At 45.0% G+C, this 12,032-nt stretch overlaps 1 protein-coding gene across 2 annotated transcripts in view; it reads right to left on the minus strand.

Annotated features, from left to right (window-relative positions):
• Window positions 1-512: 512 nt before the first annotated feature.
• The window catches only part of BRINP1 (BMP/retinoic acid inducible neural specific 1), an 88,109-nt gene continuing 76,589 nt past the window's right edge, over window positions 513-12,032 (minus strand). For both annotated transcript variants that reach the window (XM_033077494.2, XM_033077496.1), the window contains exons 7-8: window positions 7,531-7,753; window positions 513-2,257 (exon numbers count right to left, since the gene is read on the minus strand). In XM_033077494.2, coding sequence (XP_032933385.1) covers window positions 1,117-2,257; window positions 7,531-7,753 — 1,364 coding nt within the window. In that variant the 3' untranslated portion in view covers window positions 513-1,116. The remainder of the gene's footprint in view (window positions 2,258-7,530; window positions 7,754-12,032) is intronic.

Raw genomic sequence — 12,032 nt, forward strand, 5'->3', positions numbered from 1 at the left:
GACAAAAATGACCTATGTACCCTTCAGTGTCTCCAGGTTTCCTTGGAAATGTATTCCCTTGCATTGTGCTTTAGTTTTTGTGGTGATGAGGGTCACCCAGCACCTGAGGCAAAAAGACAAACTCAGCTTTGCCTTTATGATTTTGGCTTTCTCTGCTTTAGGGACTATGTAGAAGGGCCTGAAAACGAGTGAGTGAAGATTTACAGGTGCTGCTCCTCCTCTGGCAGTGCTGAAGAAAGCACCAGCCCAGTGCAGGGCACAAACTGCAGGTCAAGCTAAACAACCCAGCAAATCCCATTTTCCAGCATCTGCTGAGCCTCTACCTCTGGTGAAACATCTTCCAAGATGGAAATCCCAAAGGGAGGACACCTGAGCCCTGCACCCACCCTCCACCTGCTCTGTGTGGTCTCACCAAGGAGGGATCAGTTTTACACCCCAAGGGCTGCCATCCCCTCCTGTCCTCCAGCAAAGCTCAGCACAGGCTGCAGGAATAACTCAACATAAAGCTGGCATAAATCTCAACAGAAGAAATATCTTTTATCTTTAACCATTTACTCCCAGTATAGGAATAATGGTAGCTCTTTTACATTTACATATAACTCTTGGTTGTTTGTTTGCTTTGATTTTTTTTTTTTGTTTGTATGTCTCTTTGTCTTGGCACCTGCATAGCAGAAAACTTGACAGTTCAGTACAGAAGTTTGCCCCTCTCTCTGCTCCTCCCTTTATTTCCTCTGCTGCCCCTGAGGACTCGCAAGCACACCCCCAAGGTCAAGAGAGAGTACGGTGTTACCCTTTTATGACGGATTATAGAAATAACAAACATGCCTGACAGTTTTATACAGCTGCTAGAACGGGTTTAGTTTTCAACAAATGAAGAATTTCCTCTTTTTTTTTCCCTCTTTTGTATATTAATTACATTTTACAAATCTTATTTTTCCCCTTTTATTTCCTTTCCTTTCCCCCCACTTCTCCTTCTTCCTTTTTGCTTTTTTTTTAACTCTTTCTTTTTCTTTTTTCTTTTTTTTTCTTGTTTTCTTTTTTTGTGTTTGTTTTATTTTTTTTTTTTTTATACAGCAAAAGGATCAATCACCAAGGTGTCCATTGCTAAGTCCAGGGTTAGCAGAGTTTGGCTGTCATCTGGTCGGACTGTTTGAGGATCTCGGTGTTGTACAGGTCCAGGGCGTGGTTCACTCGGATGATCTCGCTGTTGGTGAGCTTCAGGCGGTGCTTGAGCATACAAGAGAACAGATCCAGCTGCGGCTTCCCCGGGGCCACCGGAGGTGCCAGGCGGTTGATTCGGTCCCGAATATCCAGCAGCAAGAGCATGACGGAGGAGGAGGAGTAGAACTGCCCGCCCTGCGTGTAGGACTGGTTGACCTGCTGCACCGCGCTGCGCAGGAGGTCAGCGTTGAAGCGCAGGCTGTAGCCGTAGACCTGCACGTCCGAGATCTTGATGTAGAACTGGCGCTTGGTGGGGTCGGAAAGGTCCACGGGCCCTTGGCCAGTCTCGTTGCGCAGGAGGGAGGGCAGCCGAGTCCGGCTGCGTAGGTAGATGTGCACCGTCTCAAAAAAGGTTTTCCACCGGTTGCCCAGCAGCAGGGTCCAGTTGTAGCACTGGCTGTTTTGGAGGCGGATTTTCTCCCAGCGCGGGTAGCCGTACTCCCCGAAGGGCATGTTCCAGCCCTCCGAGTGGCTCCCGCTGAACGGGTTGACGTAGACAAAGAACATGGGGTCCAGGCTGCTGTTGCGCATCTGGCAGATGCGCATGGAGATCCCGATCACCATGTGGATGAAGTCCATCCGGTTCTTGTTGCTCTTCAAGGTGAGCGACATGCGCTTGCGCCACCGCGGGTCGAAGAAGGTGTCCAGGCGGATCTCGTTGCTGATGAAGGTGGTGTGCACGTACAGGCGAGAGTCCATCTTCTGCAGCAGGTACTTCAGCTCCAGGTCCTGGAAGTCCAAGTCCGTCTCAAAGCTGATGAACTGCTCGCTCCGCTCCGAGTCCACGTTCTGGGGCTCGCAGCGGCCGCGGTAAAGCTTATAGCCCTTGTTGCACGAGCCGCAGAGGGAGATGTTGGCGAGGCTGCACATGGCACAGCTGTTGTTGCCCCCAATGATGCAGGGGATGGGGCGCTGGCACAGACTGGTGCCCCCGTGGCAAACGCAGCTCCGTTGGCTCTCCAGAAAGGTCCCCCAGAACCCGTTCTCGTTGCAGTAGAGCAGGGACTGGACTCGGGTAAGCCACTCCTGTATCGTCCTGCAGGTGGGGAGAAGGAAGAATTAGCACTGTAAGGCCTCACAGGGACTCGGTGTTGGCATCTTGCTGGAGTGTTTTCAGAGATATGTCTGAGGCAGAGCTCTCAGAACATCGATGCCCTGCTGTGGCATCTGGGAGCTATTCCAGTCTATTTCTAGACTGAATCTTTCATCTGCTGTTTACTCCTTTGGTGATGAGCAAAAGCCTTCTAAGAAATTGCTACCAGTTAGAAATGCTCATCTGAGCTCTCTCTCTTCACTCTGCTCTAGGAGCCGACACAGGCACTGTGTCCTGTGTCCTGCCAAGGATCCCAGCAGTGCCACAGTGACGTGGGAATGGAGCTGATCAAGCCATGCCAGAGGCTGTGGGGCTATCAGACATAACAAGGGGAGCAGAACTCCCAGGCCAGCAGCAGAAAATTGCTCTCCAGGTCACTGGCAGTTGGCCCCACTCTCTAATAAACAGACCCATAAGAGGACAGGAAAAGCAAGCAGCGACCTCTGCTTATGGTGCAGAGCTCAGAGCAGTAGAAAAGAGGGTGGAAGCCAGGATGCACAGAGACAAAGCTGCTAAAACTATTCCTCCTTAAAAAAAAATCCAAAAGACTGCTGCTAATTAACCACCTCTTGGAGCCTCTCTCTAAAAATCAGCCCCACTCACCACCCCCCCAGGCCCCACCACTCCCACAGCTGCTGTATCAGCACCTTCAACCCCACATCCTGCAGTCCTGGAACAACCCCTAGAAAATGACACTGCAACCCACATTCACTTTTTGCACAACCCACTTGCCATGCTGCCTTGTTTCCCCCTTTTCCCCATTCCCACTGCCCCAGGAAAGCTGGGTACAGTGACTCCTTTCTCAGCAGCCCTGAGCAGAACCCTCTGTGCAGCCGCTGCTCCCTCCCCTCCGCCTCCCCCTGGCTAATGAATACTTCATTGTCTCCTCTGGGCAAAAAGTTCTTGGTAGTGCTGCAGTGAGAGGACTGGCTAATGACAAATTAGGATTCAGCCCCTGTAGAACGAGAGGAGTGATTATGGACAGAGGCTCTCAGAGCTGGATTAGTGAAATTCATGGCACCTGCATCGCCTGACCTCCGAATAATCATTAAGCTGTAGGCTGTATCAAAGAAGGCATTAAATGATACAGCAGCAAAGAACAGCAAGATGATTAGGGGGAGGGAGCAAGTGGAGGGATGAGAGTGTAAAACAGAGGAAAGCACTGGAAGGAAAGAAATAATCAAGGAACTGAAGCAGAAAGGTTGGGAAAGAAAGAGAGGAAAATGTGCAGGTAAAAGGAAAAATGAGAGAGAAACATGGTGGGCAGGAGTAACGGGTGGAGAAAAGGAAAAACTGCAACGGCAACAACTGAAAAGATAACATGCAGGAATGAAAAGCAGAAGAAAAGGAGTAAAAAGAAGGGGAAAACAGGGTGAGGAAAAAAGGAAGGTCATTAGAAGAAAAATTCTGAAGTGTTGGATGTGGGAACAGACAATTTTCACATTCTTCTGCCAGGGTCTCTCCCCTGTTTCCAGCCAAGAGCAGCTCTTCTGCTGGGGGAAAGGACAAGGTTGGCTGGGGAACTTGGGAGCAAGGCAGTGACCTCCATAAATATCTGCTGTAGAGGGAGACAGTGACAGCCCTGGTCCCTCAAAAATGCACAGGGCTCCTCAATTCCTGGGACAGCTCTGCCTCAGAGGGGAGGGCACAGCACAGCTGAAAAACACAGCCACAAGCTGACAGCAACAAGCATTTCCAAACCTGCCCAGGGGGCTGAGGCTGCCTTCTGCTCACGGGTGAATTTTTGCTCACTTTTCAGCAATAAAAATATGTTTTCACCCATCTGAAGCCTTGTGCTTCCTGTTTGGAAAGCCAGTCAAATGCACCTGGATTCGTGCAGTGCTGGATTGATGCTAAATACAAGTTTTAGGTGTTGATAATGCCCTGAGTTCCTGGGCCAAGGACTGCCATAGCAGGGGAAACAGTATAAATTAGAGACAAGTGACCACATTCTGTCCATTTGGGTGTGCTCTGTCTTAGGAAAAAAAAATCACTGGATAATTCTGTCCTTCTTTACAATAACAAAAAGTATATATACACAAGCAGAACAAAATGGAAAAGAAACCTCAGCTGATATCTTGCAATGGACAGCAGTGAATTTCCTGTTCCCCAGATGAACTTTGTGGAGGATGGGAGGTTGTATTTTGGTGTGTGTGTGTGTTTGTGTGTGTGTCAGCTTTCAGCAAAGACACAAGTAGGACTAAAAGAAAACAAGAAGAAAATGAAACAGGAGACTACCCACCATCTGCTGATGGCAGCAATAAAGGATGCAATTAAATAAAAATGCAGAATCCAGGGCACTACAAACATGACAATGGGAAGTGTGAGAGAGTGAGAGAGAAGCAAAGTGGTATAAATTCCCCCATTTTTTCTTGCAGCTGGGTTAAGAATATACACAGGTCCAGCAAAAGCCCTCCAGCTGTCACTTATTAAAACACATCCCTCTGATGGCTCAGGCTCATGGCACTGTACCTGAGAGGTGTGAGAGCAGGAGGATGCTGGAAAGATCCCCTGTTTAACAGCTGAAAACCAGTACCAGAGCAGCCATTGATTTTCATTCAAAATATTCCCAGGGAGGTGGTGGGAATCCCCACCCCTGGAGGTGCCCAAGGAACTCCTGGATGTGGCACTCACTGCTCTGGTCAAGGTGACAAGATGAGGATCAAGCACAGGTTGGACTCACTGATCTTGGAGGTCTTTTCCAACCTCAATGATTCCATGATTCTAAAGTGAAAATAAATATGACATGCAGACCAAGCTCTGAGTGAGAATTACTTTGCAGTGTTTTCTGACTGTTCCTCACTGGATGTGTGGTTCCCTGGCAATGCTGGAACAGGGAGCCAGAGAGGGAAGGGAAAAAGGCAGGGACTTAAAATTTTTCCTTTGCAAACTCACCTTTCACTTTCCAACAAGCACTAGCTGCTCTGGGGGTACTTTTGGGCTTTCTGTATGGAACAGTGAAATAAAAAATGCTATTTTTTTTTTCCTCAGCAGCTGTGAGATGTATTTTGGCTGCAGGCCAGAACATGTATAACCCTTCTCTCCATTGGCTGTTATTTCTATTTTACATCCAGTGTTTTAAAATAAAACTACAGGTGATCATTCGACCTTGAAGTTTTATTAACTGAGGAGTGGTCTCCTTTTTAAACCAACAGACTTGCCTCTGTCTTAAACCTGTAAACTTTCCTGGGTTTTGACAAAAGAAGTACAGACCAAATATATTGATATCTATATATCTATATAGCCATATATCTGTATTTATATATTTATATAGATAAAAATATATATGTGATATATAGATATATGTGATCAATATATAGATATATAGATGATATATAGATATATAGACATATAGATATATAGATATATAGATATATAGATATATAGATATATAGATAGAGATTATATATAGATATATAGATATATAGATATTTCTGTCTCCTTAGCCATTGCAAAGGGTCATGGAGAATCAGTCTAATTGCTAGAATCCCTGCTCTCCCTTTCTTATCTTCCTTTTGGAAGCACCACCTCTTCCTTTCCCTGAGGACAATCAACAGCAATCTCATTTTTTTTTTTTGCATTGCCTTTGAATGTATAATGCAGGCTTACAATTATGTGTATTAAAGAGAGAGAGGCTTGCTCTTAATAGAACCATGCCACCCTTTCAAAGCCACTAGCATGCTTGATAAGCCTCTGTCATTCTGTACAGCAACAATTAGAAAATGAGAGTATTTCCCAGCTCTGTGAGGAGAAAGATGGGTTGCACCTCTTCCACTACAGAGCTCCTTCCACACTGCTCCCCTGCCTAGCTGCAGATACAGAATGACAAACAAGAAAAGAAATGATAATATGCCTGCTGATGTTGACTCAAACAAATCAAGCACATCAGTCAGTTAAAAACCCATCTGCCATCATCCATTCCACCCTCCTTCCCCCAGATTTCATTGTAGTAGTTGGAGGCTCCCTTTTTGCTTGGCTGGGTTTTTAAAATAGATGATAAATGCTGAAGACATATTTGTCTGAATGTTTTGGAGCAACCTGGTTGGATGGAGATTTCCTTGCTGCTTTGTTGTTGTTGCTGTGGCACAACTGAAAATTCCACGTTGGACATGCCTGTGGCTCCTCCAGCAGCCTGGTCAGAAGAGCTCAGGCAGCTGGCAGGGATGGGCCAGGTTTAGGAAGCTCTCCAAAGACTTTATTTCATAATCTCTTACATTTAATAGATATTTCTCCTCATCCCTAGTAAGTCCATCAAATCTTTGTCTAGAAACATGAGATTTCTTGGTAATTAAAGAGGTGTTAAGCCCTGGAAGAGTTTTCTGAGCTGCACAGTGATGAAATGAAAATTCAGCATGTTCAGCAGCCAGGATGGGAGCAGTAGACAGCAGTCAATCTGTCAATTTTCTCTTGAAACTGAATATTTAGATAACAAAGGAAGTGGACAAACAGTTTCTCTCCAAGTATTAACTTGGCCTGACCCTTCCAAGAGAAGCATGGAAGAAAAACATCTCAGACTGATTTTTTTCCCCAAGATTTTCCATATTGCTTCAGTCCAGACAATGTGGAAAGACACAGCAAGAGATGTTTACTAAAATCCAGAAATGCAAGTCTCCAAAAATGACTTGAAGCAAACTCAGCTACAGGTTAGGGCTGAAAGGAGCCAGCAGGAGGGGATTATTAGAAATCAATAGTTGTTGTAGCAGTATTGGCAAATCTGCTCTCTCTACCTGTAATAACCGTGCAGGGCTTCTGCTCAGTGAGGTTTTACAGGTTCATGCTGCATCTCACAGCAAAAATGTGCTGTATTCCAAGTGAAACTAAAGCTTCTCCTTTCACACTGGAGATACTGAGGAGCACATTCCAAAAATGGGCTGAAGCACCTTGTGCTCCACCTCTCTTTTAACAGCAAGTGGAGGCTGAAAGCTCAGCTGTGGATCTTGAGGGAAAACCACAAAACAGAACAGACTAAACATATTCTTGCAGGCCTTAAAGAATAAGTGATGCCCTTCCCCTGGGTAGGTAAAACCTACACAGAAGGGATGTGAGTGTAGCCAGGAATGTGACAAAATTTCAGGAACTCAGCAGGAATTCCCACCCGCTCCCAAATTTCCCCCACACCCTACTCCAAGCACAGCCTGTTGGGATTATCCCAAACCCAAACTCAGCTCCAGCAGCCCCCCAGCACAGCTCCCCCGTGCCCAGGAAGGATGGAGTACCTTTCCCTAGGCAGCTGGTGGTTAGGATTGTGCCGACACCGGACACTGAGGCCAAAGAGTTTGCGGGCAGTGCGCTGGATCTTCTGGCGCTGGGCTTCCAGCGAGCTCTGCAGCAGCTTGTAGCGGTTCTGCAGGTCCCAGTCGTTCCCCCAGTGCTGGTGGATGCTCCCAATGGTCAGGAAGTGGTTGCTAGGTAGCCTTTTCATGAAGGATTTAAACTCATCTGGAACACACACAAGAAATGGGAAATGCAGAGGTTGCCTTACAGGAGTACAAAGCTTTTCACGGAGAGCAGTGATGGGCGAGGCCAGCAGCTCTGCCACGGGAAGGTGATGTCCTTTAACTCACTGCTCTGTCACTCTGCCCCAGAAGCCACTCATTCCATGGCTGTTGCTGCTCCCATATAGGGAAAAAAACCCTATAGTGAATATCAAGGTGAAACAACACAGCTGAAGTGTACAGGGTGAAGAGGGAGAACAGGAAATAAAAAAAAAAAAAAAAAAAAAAAAGAGAAAAATTCTCTGGAACATGAGGTTATAGTCTAAGGGTATAAACAGCAGCTCTGCCACGGGAAGGTGATGTCCTTTAACTCACTGCTCTGTCACTCTGCCCCAGAAGCCACCATTCCATGGCTGTTGCTGCTCCCATATAGGGAAAAAAACCCTATAGTGAATATCAAGGTGAAACAACACAGCTGAAGTGTACAGGGTGGAGAGGAAAAAAAAAAAAAATAGAAAAATTCCCTGGAACATGAGGTTATAGTCTAAGGGTATAAACAAAAAGCTGGGAGTTGTAATCATTGTCAGAGTTCTCATTTACATTGTTTTTCAGCTGCTCCTGAAATGCTGTTTGTTGTTGAAAGCATTTTGCTGTGTAATTAAAAAAAAGGGGGGAAAACAAAGCTTAAAAAATTCCCCAGAGGAAAGGTTTGGATGCTGAAATGTCCTGCTTTCACATTTTTTTTAAAAAGAGCATTCTGATTCTTACCTCTCATTTAACTCCATTTGAAGTTAAATGAGTTGCATTTTGTAATGAGGAAAATAAAATAAAACAGTTTGCAGGGCTCGAGCGAGAACAAAAGGTGTCAATTTTAGCCAAAGGGAGCAAATTCAATTGATCGAAAAATATATTGTTCAATGTTTCTGTTTGTTGTATTTGTTGTTTTTTGATCATTTTATTTCCATTTTATTTTGTTTGATAATGAATAAAAAAAAAGAACACACTGTTAGCAGGGTTTGTCTGAGAGGTACTTTTTCATCACAATTCTAATATTGTTTCTGTTTCTGATCAGCCCCTCCTTCCTACCTGAGAAGGGTGGTTTGCTCAGACTCTGATTACCAGGCTGGGGCATCCTCAGATGGGAAAAAAACAGATGGTTCTAACTTTCTCAGGGGAAAATAACTCAATTTTTGATGCTAGAAAACCATATTTGACACAGTGAGACCTTGAGAAATGCAATGAGAGGGACAATAAGAACTCCATAAAATGCAATAACGACAAGAACAATGTTTTGTACCAGGAGAGAAAAATCCCATGTGCCAGCACAGCCTTGGGAAGGGCCTGGGGGCTGAGGTGGGTCAACATCGTGTTCTCACTGGAAAAAAACCTTTATACTGGTTGATATTCACCTTTTCTTGGCACTGCACCTGAAAGGGATGGCCAGAGCCTGGGAGGGCAGAGCTGAGGGACTTGGGGAGCTCCAGGGTCTGAGCACAAGTTCTGCAAGGTCAGGTGTGGGAGGAGGCCAAGGGATATTTAATTTCAGCAGCAGCTGCTCAAAAGGTACTCACAGATATGAGCAAAACTCCTCTTTTGAGAGACAGTTGCTATAATAAAGAGCAATGCACAGTTTGCAGCTTGAGAAATTAAAATGATTTACTGAAAAATTTCATCGCTTGGAAGTAATGCAGCGCTGGAATATGATCAGAGATGTATAAAATCTCTCATTTTAGACTCTGCTAGACAAAACCAAGGCTGACCTGACCCAGTGCTGGCTCTGGTCCTGCTTCTAGAGGGAGGCTGGTCTAGGACCTTGCCATAAAGTTCCCAAACAAGCCAACAAGTTGTGTAGCCAGTTTCCTTTACATTATCTGAATTATTTCTGATCCTTTCCCAATTTTTTTTTTTAATTCCTTCATCCCATTTTCAGAAGGAAGAGGAGAGCTTGTAAAGACTGAAATCTTTTCAAACAAAAAGAAATAATCCATAGAATTAGTGGAGAAAATCAGACCAGATAATTTACATCCTATAGTGCAAAGTTAAAGATATTGGCACAACAGATTTCCTATTGTTCATCAACTTGCAGTTCATGCTTAACTGCCTCACAAAGGATATGTGTGATTAGTCAGCCTCATCCTGACACGGGTGTAAATGGATGTTCACATCCTACTCATCACATGGTGGAACCCAGCTCCTCAAAAATAATCATCACTGCACTTCCAGCATCCGTGGGACATCTGCTTGTCTCCTTTCTCCCCCAAAGATAACCAAGAGATTTTTTTTTAAGTCATCTCTCAGGTTTTCACTTTGTTTTTAATGCTGCTTCCAGTGCTCTGCTCCTCCCCAAACCCAACTCTGTGCTTTTCCACGGGCCTCTGAAGCCACCATCACGTGTAATTGCTTCTGTTGACCATGCTGATTACTCCGGGTACCTTTCAGCAGTAAAAGCCTTGCATTTGCTTCCCGCCCCTTATAAATCAATTTCCTCAAAAGCCTTTTTGTGCAGGAGCCCAGGCTCTTTTCCCTCTGATGATGAATGTGCTACATTTTTCATCGAGACGGGCAAGGCAGGAATTTCGGTGCAGTGTGCACATTTTGCTACTGCAGTGCAACGTTGGGGGAAAAACAAATGAGCAGCAAATCTGGCAAAATAAAAGCTGGATGGGGTTGTTTAAAATTAGGGTGATGAAGGAAAAAAAAATAAAAGTACTTTAAAACCAACATAGTTTTTTCATTATTTATATTTATTTATAACTCTGCCTGGAAATGGTATGGATGGGGACATTCCCTGTTTCTGGGAATAGTTCATTCTGAACCCTGAGAATTTCCAATTAATTAACAAGCCTGTTTGCATTTGCTGTCATTTTATTCCTCTGCACAGCAAACCTTGCTGATGGCTGGAGCTGCAGCTCCCGTGATGCAGCCTGGCCCCTCTTTCTGCCGAGTCACCCCTCCCCAAGGCTGTCCCATGGCAGTGACTCAGCATCCCCAGTGGCACCGCAGGGAATTGGCAGGTCAGACATCTCTTTCACAGATGAAATTTTCCTTTTGCCAGTGGCAAAAAGAAAAAAAAAAATCCCATTTACATCAGAAAGCAATAGTCTTGAATAAACAAATTAACAAATAAAACTCCACTAAATGACTTAATTAAAAGTTGGGGGTTTTTTAATCCACAATCACAGAATTTTTTTACCAGCCATTCTAAAATGCCAAGAATAAGACAGTGCTATTTTTCTCAATATACCCACAAGCAGTGAAGCACAGGGCTAAAAACCTCCTGAGCTGATTCAGTTCACTGCAGCCTCCTTGACTTTGAAGATACTGTTCCAAATCACAGCAACTCTTGATTTGCCCTGCACGATTTTTTCAAATTAACAGAGGATCCAACACAGACCAAAAGCAGAATACAAATGTTTTGGGCTTTCAGTAGCTTCCTGTTCAAAATGGTATTTGCTTTCAGAGCACTCCTGTGCCTTTCAGTCCACTTTATTGGAAAAGCCTTCAGATGTCATCAGAGATTTCTCCTCTGCTGTTCATAATGAAGAAAATCCTCTAGTTATTGGGAATATTTATTAAAACAAAGAAGCAAAACACTAATACTGCAGTCTTTTGTGATAGCAACTTCCATCTCAAAGGATAAGTTCACGCATGATGCATCAAAGTGATGAATCAGATGCAGCAGCTTTAGACATAAAGATAATCACTCCATCTAGCCCTGAAAAGCCTCCAGTCCTGGGTGGAATATGGCAGAAATTGCACTGCAATATGTCACTTTAACATGGCAAATGAAAAACACCTTCCCCCATTCAACTCTTGAGGGGAGGGAGCCTGAATACAATTATCTCCCCAGCCTGTGCTTGGATCCAGCGCAGCAAGGACAGAATGTGGGACTGGAACTCCCCTCTCCACAGGGCTCCCACCCTCTCAGTGCCTGGCTTAGACCCCTTGGGAAGGGAAAGGGTTTGATGAGACCAATCTGTGGCTCTTGAGCACCTCATGTGAAGATCCTGTTCCAGAACTAACAACTGCTAACACTTAACCAGTGGCAGAGCTGTGCTGTAATCCTTGTAAACTTGTGTAGCACTGAGCTGGCAAAAGCTCCTGAAATCCACATTTCTGGTTTGCCTGGTGTTACCCACCACATCCATGAACCCACAGGAACTCACAGAAATCCTCTGCCCTCGTCAGCTGGTGACCTGCTCCTGGAACTGCCCAGGGCACACAGGGGATCTGGTCAGGATGGGAATTGGCCTTGGGCCATTAACTCCACTCTGGCTGCCCAG

Source organism: Catharus ustulatus, chromosome 21 (genome assembly GCF_009819885.2).
Source record: "Catharus ustulatus isolate bCatUst1 chromosome 21, bCatUst1.pri.v2, whole genome shotgun sequence".
Classification (NCBI taxonomy): domain Eukaryota; kingdom Metazoa; phylum Chordata; class Aves; order Passeriformes; family Turdidae; genus Catharus; species Catharus ustulatus.